The 10,683-nt window shown below is 47.7% G+C and overlaps 2 protein-coding genes across 2 annotated transcripts; one reads left to right on the top strand and one right to left on the bottom strand.

Annotated features, from left to right (window-relative positions):
* Positions 1–4,405: 4,405 nt before the first annotated feature.
* Positions 4,406–7,656, top strand: LOC119301586. The gene is made up of 6 exons (XM_037578577.1): positions 4,406–4,893; positions 5,069–5,147; positions 6,337–6,815; positions 6,907–7,078; positions 7,188–7,239; positions 7,350–7,656. Exons 1-5 carry the CDS (start codon positions 4,600–4,602, stop codon positions 7,205–7,207), a joined length of 1,044 nt encoding a protein of 347 aa, XP_037434474.1. The 5' UTR covers positions 4,406–4,599; the 3' UTR covers positions 7,208–7,239; positions 7,350–7,656.
* Positions 5,142–10,206, bottom strand: LOC119301587. The gene is made up of 2 exons (XM_037578578.1): positions 9,811–10,206; positions 5,142–5,247 (listed from the first exon to the last, which is right to left on the bottom strand). The coding sequence occupies exons 1-2, from the start codon at positions 10,146–10,148 to the stop codon at positions 5,208–5,210; spliced, it is 378 nt and encodes a 125-aa protein (XP_037434475.1). The 5' UTR covers positions 10,149–10,206; the 3' UTR covers positions 5,142–5,207.
* Positions 10,207–10,683: the final 477 nt, after the last annotated feature.

Raw genomic sequence — 10,683 nt, 5'->3', positions numbered from 1 at the left:
CGAGAAGACCGTTGTTCGAATTCTATAGGAGTGAAACATTTATTTCTCTAGAAAATATTCATCACTACAAAAAAGAGACAAATGGAGTACAAAACACGTTGTATCGGCCCTTCAAAAAACTTGAAGCAAATGGTTTTGTCTCCTCTTCAAAGGTGTTGTGGTCATTTTTTCTCGCTCTCACTTACTAAGGTAGAAATACAGATTAACCCGCAAATGAAACACAAGAAGTAGTCAGCTCGGCTGGTAATGAGTCGTTGCCACGACTAACGGGTTGTGTGTTTGAATTCTAGCGGTGGCACTACTTTTTTGAAGCTCTTTTTACACGACAGAGCAGAAGCTGATCGAGCCGATCAGAAAAGAAAGATCGAAGAAAAAAAAACAATCATACGTGCCTGGAGCTCTTTTTACACGACAGAGCAGAAGCTGATCGAGCCGATCAGAAAAGAAAGATCGAAGAAAAAAAACAATCATACGTGCCTGGCGCTAACCAATAGTCGGCAGCAAAATTGCTTTCCCGTTTATTAATTATTCTCACAAGACCTTACAAAGTCATACAATAGTAAAATTAAAGCCGCCATCTAAGCAACACACAGTTGCTACACCTATCCAGTTGATGAAGGGGCACAGATAACGTGAATCTAATACCAAACAGATATCGCAGCTAAGCCTAACATCTAAGACCTGAAACTTCAACCTAGCCATTTGCCGGGTCTGGGGGCATACACTGGTCCAGCGTGCTCTCAGAGACCGACGCCGCCAACTGCCACCGCTCCATCTTCAGAACTGTACTGATGCATCAACCTTGCTCGGTCTAGCTATCGTCGACACCACCACGACGCCCAACGGCACCTCCTCCCTGCGCGCAAACAGCTGGGCACGTCGCGGTCGCCACTGATACACCTCAGCGCCATGCTGCCAAGTACCACCAGCCGACACAGCTTGAAGTCCTTGGAAGATCTGTCGTGCGTAGCACCTGCCGACCAGGCATGACAAAGCGTAGCACCTGTCGGTTAGGCATGACTTGACATCTCCACCGAAGCTCCGTGCAAGACGAAGCCGCTCCACCTCCTGCCTCTGACTTCCAGCGCTGCTCCACAAACGATGCTCTCAAGGGAGAAACGACACCACAGTGCCGTCATCGTCCGATCTGAAACATCAGATCCTAGGGTTTCCCCCGGAGCAGCACGAGTGGGTCGACAATAGTTACACGACGATGCCTTCATCAAGGCAACGGTGTAGAACGCCGCCATCGCCTGCCGTCGGCTCGGTTTTCACCGGCAACCATGTCTCCTCAACTCGCAGCCGGGACTAGATGGTGGATCTTGAGATCCGATCACCAAGCTTCTGGCCGACCACCGCCGACGAAGAAGATGACCACCACCACTGGCTACACCGGCCAGAACAGATCTGCCATGGGTGCCACCAAGCAGTCCACCAGGCCCTCGACGCCGCCGCCGATCTAAAGCCAGATGGCATGTCGCCGAAAACCACATCGCGCGGTCGCCCAATCCAGGCCAGCAGCCGCCCGTGGCCCGAGGCAAGGCCGACCGCCGCCGACGTTGAAGCCAACGTCGTCGCTTCCAGATCAGCCGCACCTCCACGCATGTTGGGGCCCCGCCACCCCTAAGACGCGGAAGGGAGGAAGAGCCCCCGCCACCGCCGTCGGTCTCCGGACGCAAGCCGGCGACGTCCTCCGGCGGTGGCGGGAGGAGAGAAGGAAGATAGGCTAGGCCTCGGCGGCGGCTAGGGTTGGGGAGCCATCCGAGTCGCAGGGCGACGCGGGGGCCTACGCGAGCTGCGGCCGAAAAGAAAAGGATCCTGTTGGCCAGCAAGTGGGGGCGTGATTAGCATCGGTGTTAGCGAGCTCGTGCCTGGGCAAACCAAGAAGGTTAGAACTCCGCTGCAAGCTAATCGCGGCGATTAAAGAAGGTATAAGCGCATGGTTCTGGGCACACGCGTCGGGGCCGACCAGGCGCGATGGGATCCGTCGTGGCGCGGTCGTGACACTTGGTGCCCGGTCCTGGGTTTGGGATCCGAAGGCCTATTATCTGTAGCCCATTTGGGTTAGTTTTCAGCTCGCAACTTGGCTTGACATTATAGCTGCTTTTTAGGAGACGAACTGGAGTGGGTTCGCAAGGGGGTTGTTCCATTCTTTGGATCCCGCCCGGCGCAAAATCTCGATGGCCAAGTGACAAGAACGCCACCTCTTCTCCCTGTTGAAAGAGCAACCGCGCCGAATACAGTCATCAATTGGTGTGCATGCAAATTGCGGTACGTGCGTGTGATTTTATGTGTACGGGAGCATGTTAGATTTTTTCGACAAAGGGGAGCACGTTAGATGCTGGCTTTTTTTCTTTCTCTAGAATACGCACGAGCATGCGTATCATATATTTATAGAAGAAGAGATGCTGGCTAAATTGCAATCTCTAAAAGAAGAGACCGGGTTTATGAGATTGAGCAGTACTGATGTCAAAAAAAGGAGGGAATAGATAACACAGAAAGGTTTGTTCATCACATTCGCAAGGCCAGTAACAACACCACAGTTCAGAGCAATTATCCTCCCCGCCGTATACAACTCCATGCGCCCCCTGTTTCAAATATAAAGCCTGGGCGTAGTTTCCAGACATCAATTGCTGTGCTTGCAAATTGCAGGACGTGTGATTTTATATCGATTTGCAGTACGTGTGGTTTTAGATAAACGCGATCATGTTGGATGCTGGCTAAATTTGCGTTGTACTACTTGCAAGATGCAACATGTTCAAAACTTGGGGAAATCGATCCAGACGGCGGGATCGAGAATAGTACTTGCTATTTTAGCTCAACACAGAGGTTACCATCTACGGCCTGGGCGTAGTTTACAGCGCCGGCATGGAGTAGTTATGAGCTTATGACACTTGAGGCTGGATAGATAGAACTACCCACATGATAGCTCTAGGTACGATTCACACGGTCACGGTATCTTGATTACCTTAGAGTCGTCGTGCATTTACGGCTTTACGCTGCACCGGTGACGGTTTTCAAGTTTAAACCGCGGGCACCGTAGTTGGGCTTTTCTAACCGATCCCCTGTTACTTGTTAAAAGAGTAAAAGTTTGGTTTACTTCTCTTAACGGCACCTAACCGATCCCCAGTCGGTGTTAATGGAGAATAAATTATCCTCAACCGCGCCCCGTCTTCCCTATGTTCACTCCATCGCTCGGCGTTTGAGTAAAAAAACTCCTCTACTCTGCTGCCTCCTCCGCTCCACTCCCGCGCCACATCTACACCGGCGCCGCCCCTCCCACCCCTGCTGGCCACCGCCTGCCACCAAGGACGCTCCGTAGGTTCCTCCGCGGTCCTTGACCACCCGGATTTATGCCCTTCTCGCCCCGTCGCCAGCGCACAACCGGTAGATCTGCGGCTGTCGCCGCCGCCGTCGGATTAGGCGCATCCAGCCGCCCGAGATTGCACCTTGACATGGATTGGCCAGGTACCGTACCGCACAACCCCGGCAAAGTCTCTGCGCCGCATGCAGGTATTGACTCCACCTCTAGCGACTCGGATCTCTCCCGTCGGCGGTTCGCCGGCAAAGACACGCTCGGCCGTCGCCCGGGCTCGGCGCATTGCTGGTCATAAAGTGCGACGATTGCCCGCGACAGGTGGTGCGCCGAGTTTCTACCACGCCAGAACATCCCGGATGGGTGTTCTTCAAGTGCAAAAATGATGGGGTATGTGCTTCTTTTGACTCGGTTGTTCACCCGATTTGGCGCAGTTTCGGTAGCTCATTCTTTGCTCAAATTTATGTGTAGGATGGATGCAAGTTTTGGTATTGGGAAGAAGATTACATCGATCTATTGATAGCATGGAATTTGATAGATGATCGTGCACTCGTTGCTAGAATAGAGACTAGATACAGCAACGCCGAATTCGATGGAATTGAAGAAGAAAGAAGTGTACAAACTCGAGAAGCCAATAGAGAGAGTCAACAATGAAGACATAGAGAACATATTAATCCAACTAGTGGGAGCAGCTATGAAAGTTGGATATCTTTTAGAATGTCTAATTGTGGTTCTTATTTTCTTTGGTATTGCTCTTGTAGCAAAGAATTGGTGAATTATGTACTTCAACTTATTAAAATGTCACTGAATGAAATTAAAAAGCAATAAATGTGTTTCTGTGGTTGAAAATGAAATGCAAATAGAAAAAATTGCTTTGTTATATGTATGGGATCGGTTAGGTCCGGTGAAAACTTAGTGGAGTAAAAATACTTCACTAAGGGTTTACTTCATCGGATTCTTCGTTATTTTTAGAAGGTCGGTTAGAAATGCGCTTAGTTCGCACCTTTTTACAACGAGAGTAGAGTTACTTCTGCACTTGAAGGCTAATAATAGCGTGGACGTACATGCATATCATTTCGACTGTAAAATGTAAATTTCTCTCGAGAAATGTAGATCGACAGGCTGAGATTTTTTTAGCCGGTAATGATAAACTCACGTCTGGCTGGCTGGCTGGCGCCATCTCATGATGCTCCTCCCTCCCAAAAGGGAAGGTCACCATCTCGGAGAAAAATAAGGCCGGGAAGTGACATGCCAGATGAAGCATGTATAGCTAGCGGCACCTCATGAGCCACGCTACAAAGCCTTGGGACTTGAGCCACCCCGGCCCCTTCAAATCAAATCGCTCCAATAAGCAAGCCGGGCTACCGGTAGTAGCTCCACACTGCCACTCACTGCGCGACACCGCTCCTTCCATCGCCGGTAGCAGCAGCCACCACCACCACTTCAAGTGCAAGGCCTCTCACACCCTCTCTCAGTCATCAGCTCCTCATCACTCTGCTTCTTGCAGTCTCGGCACCTGCATCGGCTTCGCCGCTCATTCCCACATCCCGATCAATCCCCAAGCAAGGAAGATGAAGGTAAAGGCCCATGCCATCGCCCACCCCTGTGATCTTTATTTTTGCAGTAGGTTTGATGTGCTTGAATGTCTGAATGGATAGTGGCTGCTGCTGCTGATGATGATGATGATGGAACCTCTGTTTGCGTGGTGGCGTTCTGGTGAAGTGACAGAACTGGCCTCTGTTTTTCTTGCAGATTTTCAGCTGGATGGCGAACAAGATCAGCGGGAAGCAGGAAGCGAGCCGCTTCCCGGCCAGTTCCTCGGGCCCTTCTCGTGAGTGCACTTTGGAACCTTCGCTTTCTTGTTGACCAAATAAGTAGCGTGTGCTCTAGACTAGTGTAGAAGCAAAATGGTCATCATTTCCCTTGATTCCCTGAAAAGATGAGGAAGAAGGCGGTCATCTTTGATCTCTGCTTATAATCCTTGACAAAAAAAATATCATTTTTGCCTTCAAGTTTCACTTGTGTCAGTTAGCTCTGGTCATCAAAGTTATTTTTTTGCTGCCTCTCCCAGAAGAAATTAAAATGATGAAGTGGATTTGCTGGTCCCTCCCCACTTCCGGTCTTGTTTTTTTAAATGATTCTGGGATTTCTTCTAACCCTTTCGCTCTGGGATTTTCCGCAATCCGTTAGTCTTTAGATCTATTGGTCTAGTGTGGAAGCTACAGCCTCTATAACTTAATATAAGACTTTTTTTTTACTCTAAAACCGTCTTATAAAAAGTTACAGAGGGAGTACCTTTCACGACTTATGATAATGCCAGTGTACACCGTCAAAGAAAATGCCAGTGCAGTGACATTCCCTGACTTGCCTGCATTTTTTTTACTGTTTGTTTTCTTTAATGGACTTGTGTATCAAGGGGTTTCCTCACTCTTTTCTATCCCTAGCTCTTTTTCATGGTTTCCTGTAAGGTTTTCCGCCCAGCTAGTCGTCATGGATCAAAGCCTGAACTAGTGGAAGCAAGTACATTTTTGTTCCTACATACTTTTGATTTCCTCACGATTGTTGTTCTTTATGTAAGAAATGCCATGATTACTTTATAGCCCCAACCCCCAACCTGTCAACAAAAATAATGTCATTCATTCTGGGTAGAATCCTGACACCTTGGATGGTTTTGTTCCAATGAGCTGAAGTCAAGCAATCCTGTTTAAACATATTCCGTGTCAAGAAGACATAAAAAAAGGCTACTGATATTGCAGAATGGATGCTCTATTTAACTTTTTATAGATGTGATCAAGTGATTGCCGACATACAAAAAATGAAAGAGAACATCAGGATGTGGAGTAGGCATGGGCAAAAACATATATCTAACCAGTGATAAGCTGATGAGAATGACTGGGGCTTAAGAATTTTAAACTTAGTGGTCCATGCTCCGGACACCCAATTTAAGCTAGTATGAACTTAGGACCATACCTCTATGTCTTTTCATGGAACTATCAACTTAATTTAGTTCTAATGTGCAGGTTCTAACGTGCCGGATTGTCGCAACGACGAGTTCAGCGATTGGCCCCAATCATTGCTTGCCATTGGGACATTTGGAAATAAGCAGATAGAGGAGGTAGCACAAGTGCAGGACACTTCCGAGGATGGGCAGTCCATGCAAGATGCCATCAAGTTTACAGAGGAGGAAGTAGACAGGATACAGAAAGAGTTTGCAATGATACTAGCAAGCAAAGACCAAGCAGAAGCCCATGACTCGCACGATGATGAGCAGGTAACTTCACACAAAGAAGTCGATGAGAGCATAAATGAGAAGCACAGGGACCAGCTGCTGAACAAGATGGTCGTCATAAGTAAGGCAAAAGATTCACTGGGGAAGAAAGCAAGTACACTTAAGCCGAGGTCGGTTGCTTCGCTCTTCAAACTACTCATGCGCAAAGGTGGCTTTGCCTCTGCTATTCCAGATCCAAGGAGCTCTTTCCCTCAATCAAGAATGGAAAAGGTTCACTTACATTCTTATGTACATCTACAGTTAATTATACCTTCTTGACTCTTCAGTAGTATCTTATGGTTTGATTTTCTTCCCATTTCAGCTGCTCAAGGCAATACTTCAGAAGAAAATACACCCGCAAAATTCTTCGACGCTCGTACCTAGGAGACATTTGGACTGGAAGCCGGATGAGCAAGAGATCAATGAATGCCTCGAGGATGCACTCCGTGATCTAGACGACGATGGCGCAAAATGGGTCAAAACTGATTCAGACTGTAAGTTGCATACTTTGATCCCGAACAAGTGGCGTTATCGTGCACTGAACATCTCTTTATGCACTGATTCCGTCAAAGAAACTCACTATGTTATTTTCATTCTTTGCAGTTATTGTGCTAGAAATGTAAACATGGGTGAATACATTTGTTCATTGAGGCAGGTGTGCATCTTTTTTTTTTCTCAATTCACGACTATCAGGAGAACTCATTGCTAATATTTATCCTTTATGTTGAGTGTTGTGCTTGCAATTTGATTGATTACAATGTGCAGGTTCCAAAGATCTTGGCAAGCTAGGGATCCGCGGTGTTATGATATATATATAGAGGTGTGGGATATAGTCATCAATGAAGCTACGAATTATGATGCAATGCCCCTCTGTTTCTCACATAAATCATTTGTAATTGGGTTACTGGGATTATGATAAGGAACTACCGGGACAAGCCATACCTCATGTCCGTGTTTTTCTCTAGCCCTTCAGACTGTACATTACAAGGTCTTTTACTATTCACATGAACAATGATGATGGATGTTTCTGTCCTCCTTAAATGAATTCAATTATGATACAGTTGTTGTTTTATCACATATATTTTCAATTTAGATCAGCTTTCAAGTTGTGCCCAGTAGATCTGGGTTTCATGCCAGAAAGTTAAGATCCTCTTTGATCTGTAGGATTTGAAGAAGACACTAATATAATAAATACAAGATTGTAAAGGCATGCCCTTTTTGATCTTCCACGATTAGAGAACATAAAAAATTGCACTGAAACATGTTTGAGCTACACGAAGGTTCCATGTTGAACCTGAACTATTGTGCTTGATTTGGCGAAGACTGAACGTTGAAGCCATCTATGTTAAACTTGAACTTCTGAAACCATTCAAAATGAACAGTAGGTTGCCTTTCATCATTTATGGAGCATGATCTTCAGAAAGCTATGAATATGAAATTGATCCTTTATCTTTTTGAACAACTCTTCTCTCAAAATAAACTTTCACAAAAGTGAGCTATTCTGAGGAAGAGAGCCAGTATAGGCAACTTTTTGGTTGTGAGGTGGGGGCTCTTCCGTTTACCGTTTACGCATCTAGGAATACCCATCCATCACTGCAAACTCAGACAGGGAGTGGAAACTAATTGAAGATCGGTACAAAAAGAAGCTCAGCTGTTGGAAAGGGTAAACTCATGTCTTATGGAGAACGGTTAACTCTAATCAATGTTGTTCTTACCAGCCTACCCATGGTCATGCTCTGCTTTTTTGAGATACTCAAAGGGGTGTTGAAAAGACTAGATTTAGTTGATCGAGAGTCCTCATATGCGGCCTTCATACCTTTTCTTTTCTGTTCTGTTTTTTTGTTGTTGCATCAACTAAAAAATCCACACACTCAACTTGAGGGACTAAAACACTAATTTGAGATAACATTGCATTACAAAGTAGTTACGTGGGGGTGAAAAAAGTCAATTAGCGGCATTTTTTTACTAAATTGATGACTTTTTACTTCTTGGGAGAAACACTAGTTGCTCCTCACCTCGAAGATGGTGAATGCAGTGCACGAGCCACATGCATATGTGACTAGTCCACTTGTCGTCTAGGCACGGCCATGTGACGGTCCGTTGACCTCATCTTAGTCCCATTCCTGTTTGTCATCGTCGAGGATGACATTTTCAAGGGGGCAACGCCCAATATGGCGCGATTCGTCTTCGTGAATGTCATCATCTTCATGTCGAATGTGCGTCATCTGATTTGCTTTCTCTCCGACTCCAAATCTGCCCGTTTCTCCTCGTAATGGAGCCACACGACGCGGCCTCTTTCGTCCTTTAACACCTTCCCGGTGGCGGTGTAATTGAAGATTTCACCAAGGCGGACGGCTAAGGCATAGACGGTGTAGCGCTCATCCCATGCCTCCTTCACAGTGAGGCGACGGGGAGCACGTGGTGGCCGGGATGGGTGAGCTCTCTCCTCCTCCTTATGCATGATCTGCAAATAGTCGTGTTGGATATCTTACTCAGTGGAGTATGTTTTGGTATTCCAATTCGACCAGTCATTAGGGGCAGGATCTTCCTGCACGGCCTCCAGCACATAACGGCTGTCCTCCTTCTCCTCCTCCTCCTCGGCGATGAGGACACCCTTCTCCTCCACTTGTTCCTCGTCCACCATCCGCCCCTCCTCCGAGAGCGGCACCTAGTCCGGCGGCGGTGGAAGCGGCATGATGATAGGGAGGGAGAAAATGGCTACACGCAGCAATATTTGAAGTAGAGGTTGTGAACTATTTGGCCATGACGACGGACTTTTTATAGCCACGGGCAACGAAAAACATGGTTGGCATCGGAAAAATGTGGCGGGAAACATGGCAGGAGTGGCTGCCATTAATTGGCATGCTTCCCCCTCCTACACATCAGTTGACGGATGGTGCGGGCACGAAAACCAACACCCACATCCTTTAAATATGAAGGATCACAAGCTTGATATGAAGCGCCCTCTATAAATTATAGTGACTCGGGGCAGGATGATGACTCTGTTAGAGTGATTTTTTTGGCCAAAATCATCGTATTAGCGTTTATTATGTCAATCAGGCCGATCCGACGACTCTGCTAGAGTTACTCTGAGCTAAGCATGTGGAAGACAAAAACTATATTATTATTATTATTTTTATAAAACAAGACTATTGAAAATTCAAAGCCAGAGTATTAGGGTTCCTCTGCACAACGATTCCAGTGTTTGTGTGTGAGCGGAACACACCTGCGTGGCCGCGTCGCGTCGCAGATCTTCCTTCCAATCGCCGGATCGAGTTTCTTCCCTGGAGTGACGAGATGTCCGGTTGGAGCTTGCGCGCGGACGCGCCTTCCGTCGGCAAGATTCTCCACAGCGCCCCGCCGTTCCGCTCGCCGGCCATGCCGGGTGGTCGGGCAAGGAAATTCCCGGTCAATGTCTGCTGCCACAGGGAGCATGGAGCGATAGCGCCGACGGCCATGGAGGGACATGACGGTGTGTTGCGGATGCTCAATTCCTCCGACTCGGCTACACGGAGGGGAGGGGAGAGACGTGCGGCCGGCCGCTATCGCGTCTCTGCTGGGCATCGCTGTATCGGCACGACTGACGGAGATGCAGGAAGCTCGGCACGACAGGGACCAGACTAGCCTACCCGAACATGAGTTTGCCTGCCTTCTCGTCAAATCGACATCCTTTCATATGAAATTCTGGAGAGCAGAGTTTAGACATTGCTTCGTGTTTTCGAGACGCGGATTTGGACAGATTATTTCTGTTTAGCTTGAATGCCTGACAGTAACATATAAGACTGCTCCGTGCTACATACATCGAGGGTTTGTGTTCTTGGACCCTGAGAGCGACTCCAATCGCGCAGACTCAAGCTGCCCGCGTGTGTTAGTTTGGATCGAACGGCTCAACGCGACGACCCAAACGGATGAGCGTCTATTTTTTATCCGCGCGCGACTCATTTCATGCCTAAATTTGAGCCGGGTTTACGTCGGCGCGGATGCGCGCGATGCCTATCCTTGTTTTTCTCTGGCCCGCTAGCCGATGGCACATTAGTCATTCCCCCTTCCTCCCATCGACAGCAAGCACATCCGACCGCCCCACCCGTCGCCCAGTTCC

The sequence above is a fragment of the Triticum dicoccoides genome, chromosome 5A (assembly GCF_002162155.2).
Source record: "Triticum dicoccoides isolate Atlit2015 ecotype Zavitan chromosome 5A, WEW_v2.0, whole genome shotgun sequence".
Taxonomy (NCBI): Eukaryota; Viridiplantae; Streptophyta; class Magnoliopsida; order Poales; family Poaceae; genus Triticum; species Triticum dicoccoides.
Note: the sequence above shows the minus strand (reverse complement) of the source record. Positions and strands in the feature narration are given on the sequence as shown.

Coding starts and splice junctions, on each gene's coding strand:
- LOC119301587 (XM_037578578.1), bottom strand. CDS start 10,148: ATGCCCAGCAGAGACGCGATAGCGGCCGGCCGCACGTCTCTCCCCTCC. Junction 5,248..9,810: donor GACGCGACGCGGCCACGCAG/GTGTGTTCCGCT, acceptor TCATCTTTTCAG/GGAATCAAGGGAAATGATGA.
- LOC119301586 (XM_037578577.1), top strand. CDS start 4,600: ATGAGCCACGCTACAAAGCCTTGGGACTTGAGCCACCCCGGCCCCTTC. Junction 4,894..5,068: donor CCCAAGCAAGGAAGATGAAG/GTAAAGGCCCAT, acceptor TTTTTCTTGCAG/ATTTTCAGCTGGATGGCGAA. Junction 7,079..7,187: donor GGTCAAAACTGATTCAGACT/GTAAGTTGCATA, acceptor CATTCTTTGCAG/TTATTGTGCTAGAAATGTAA.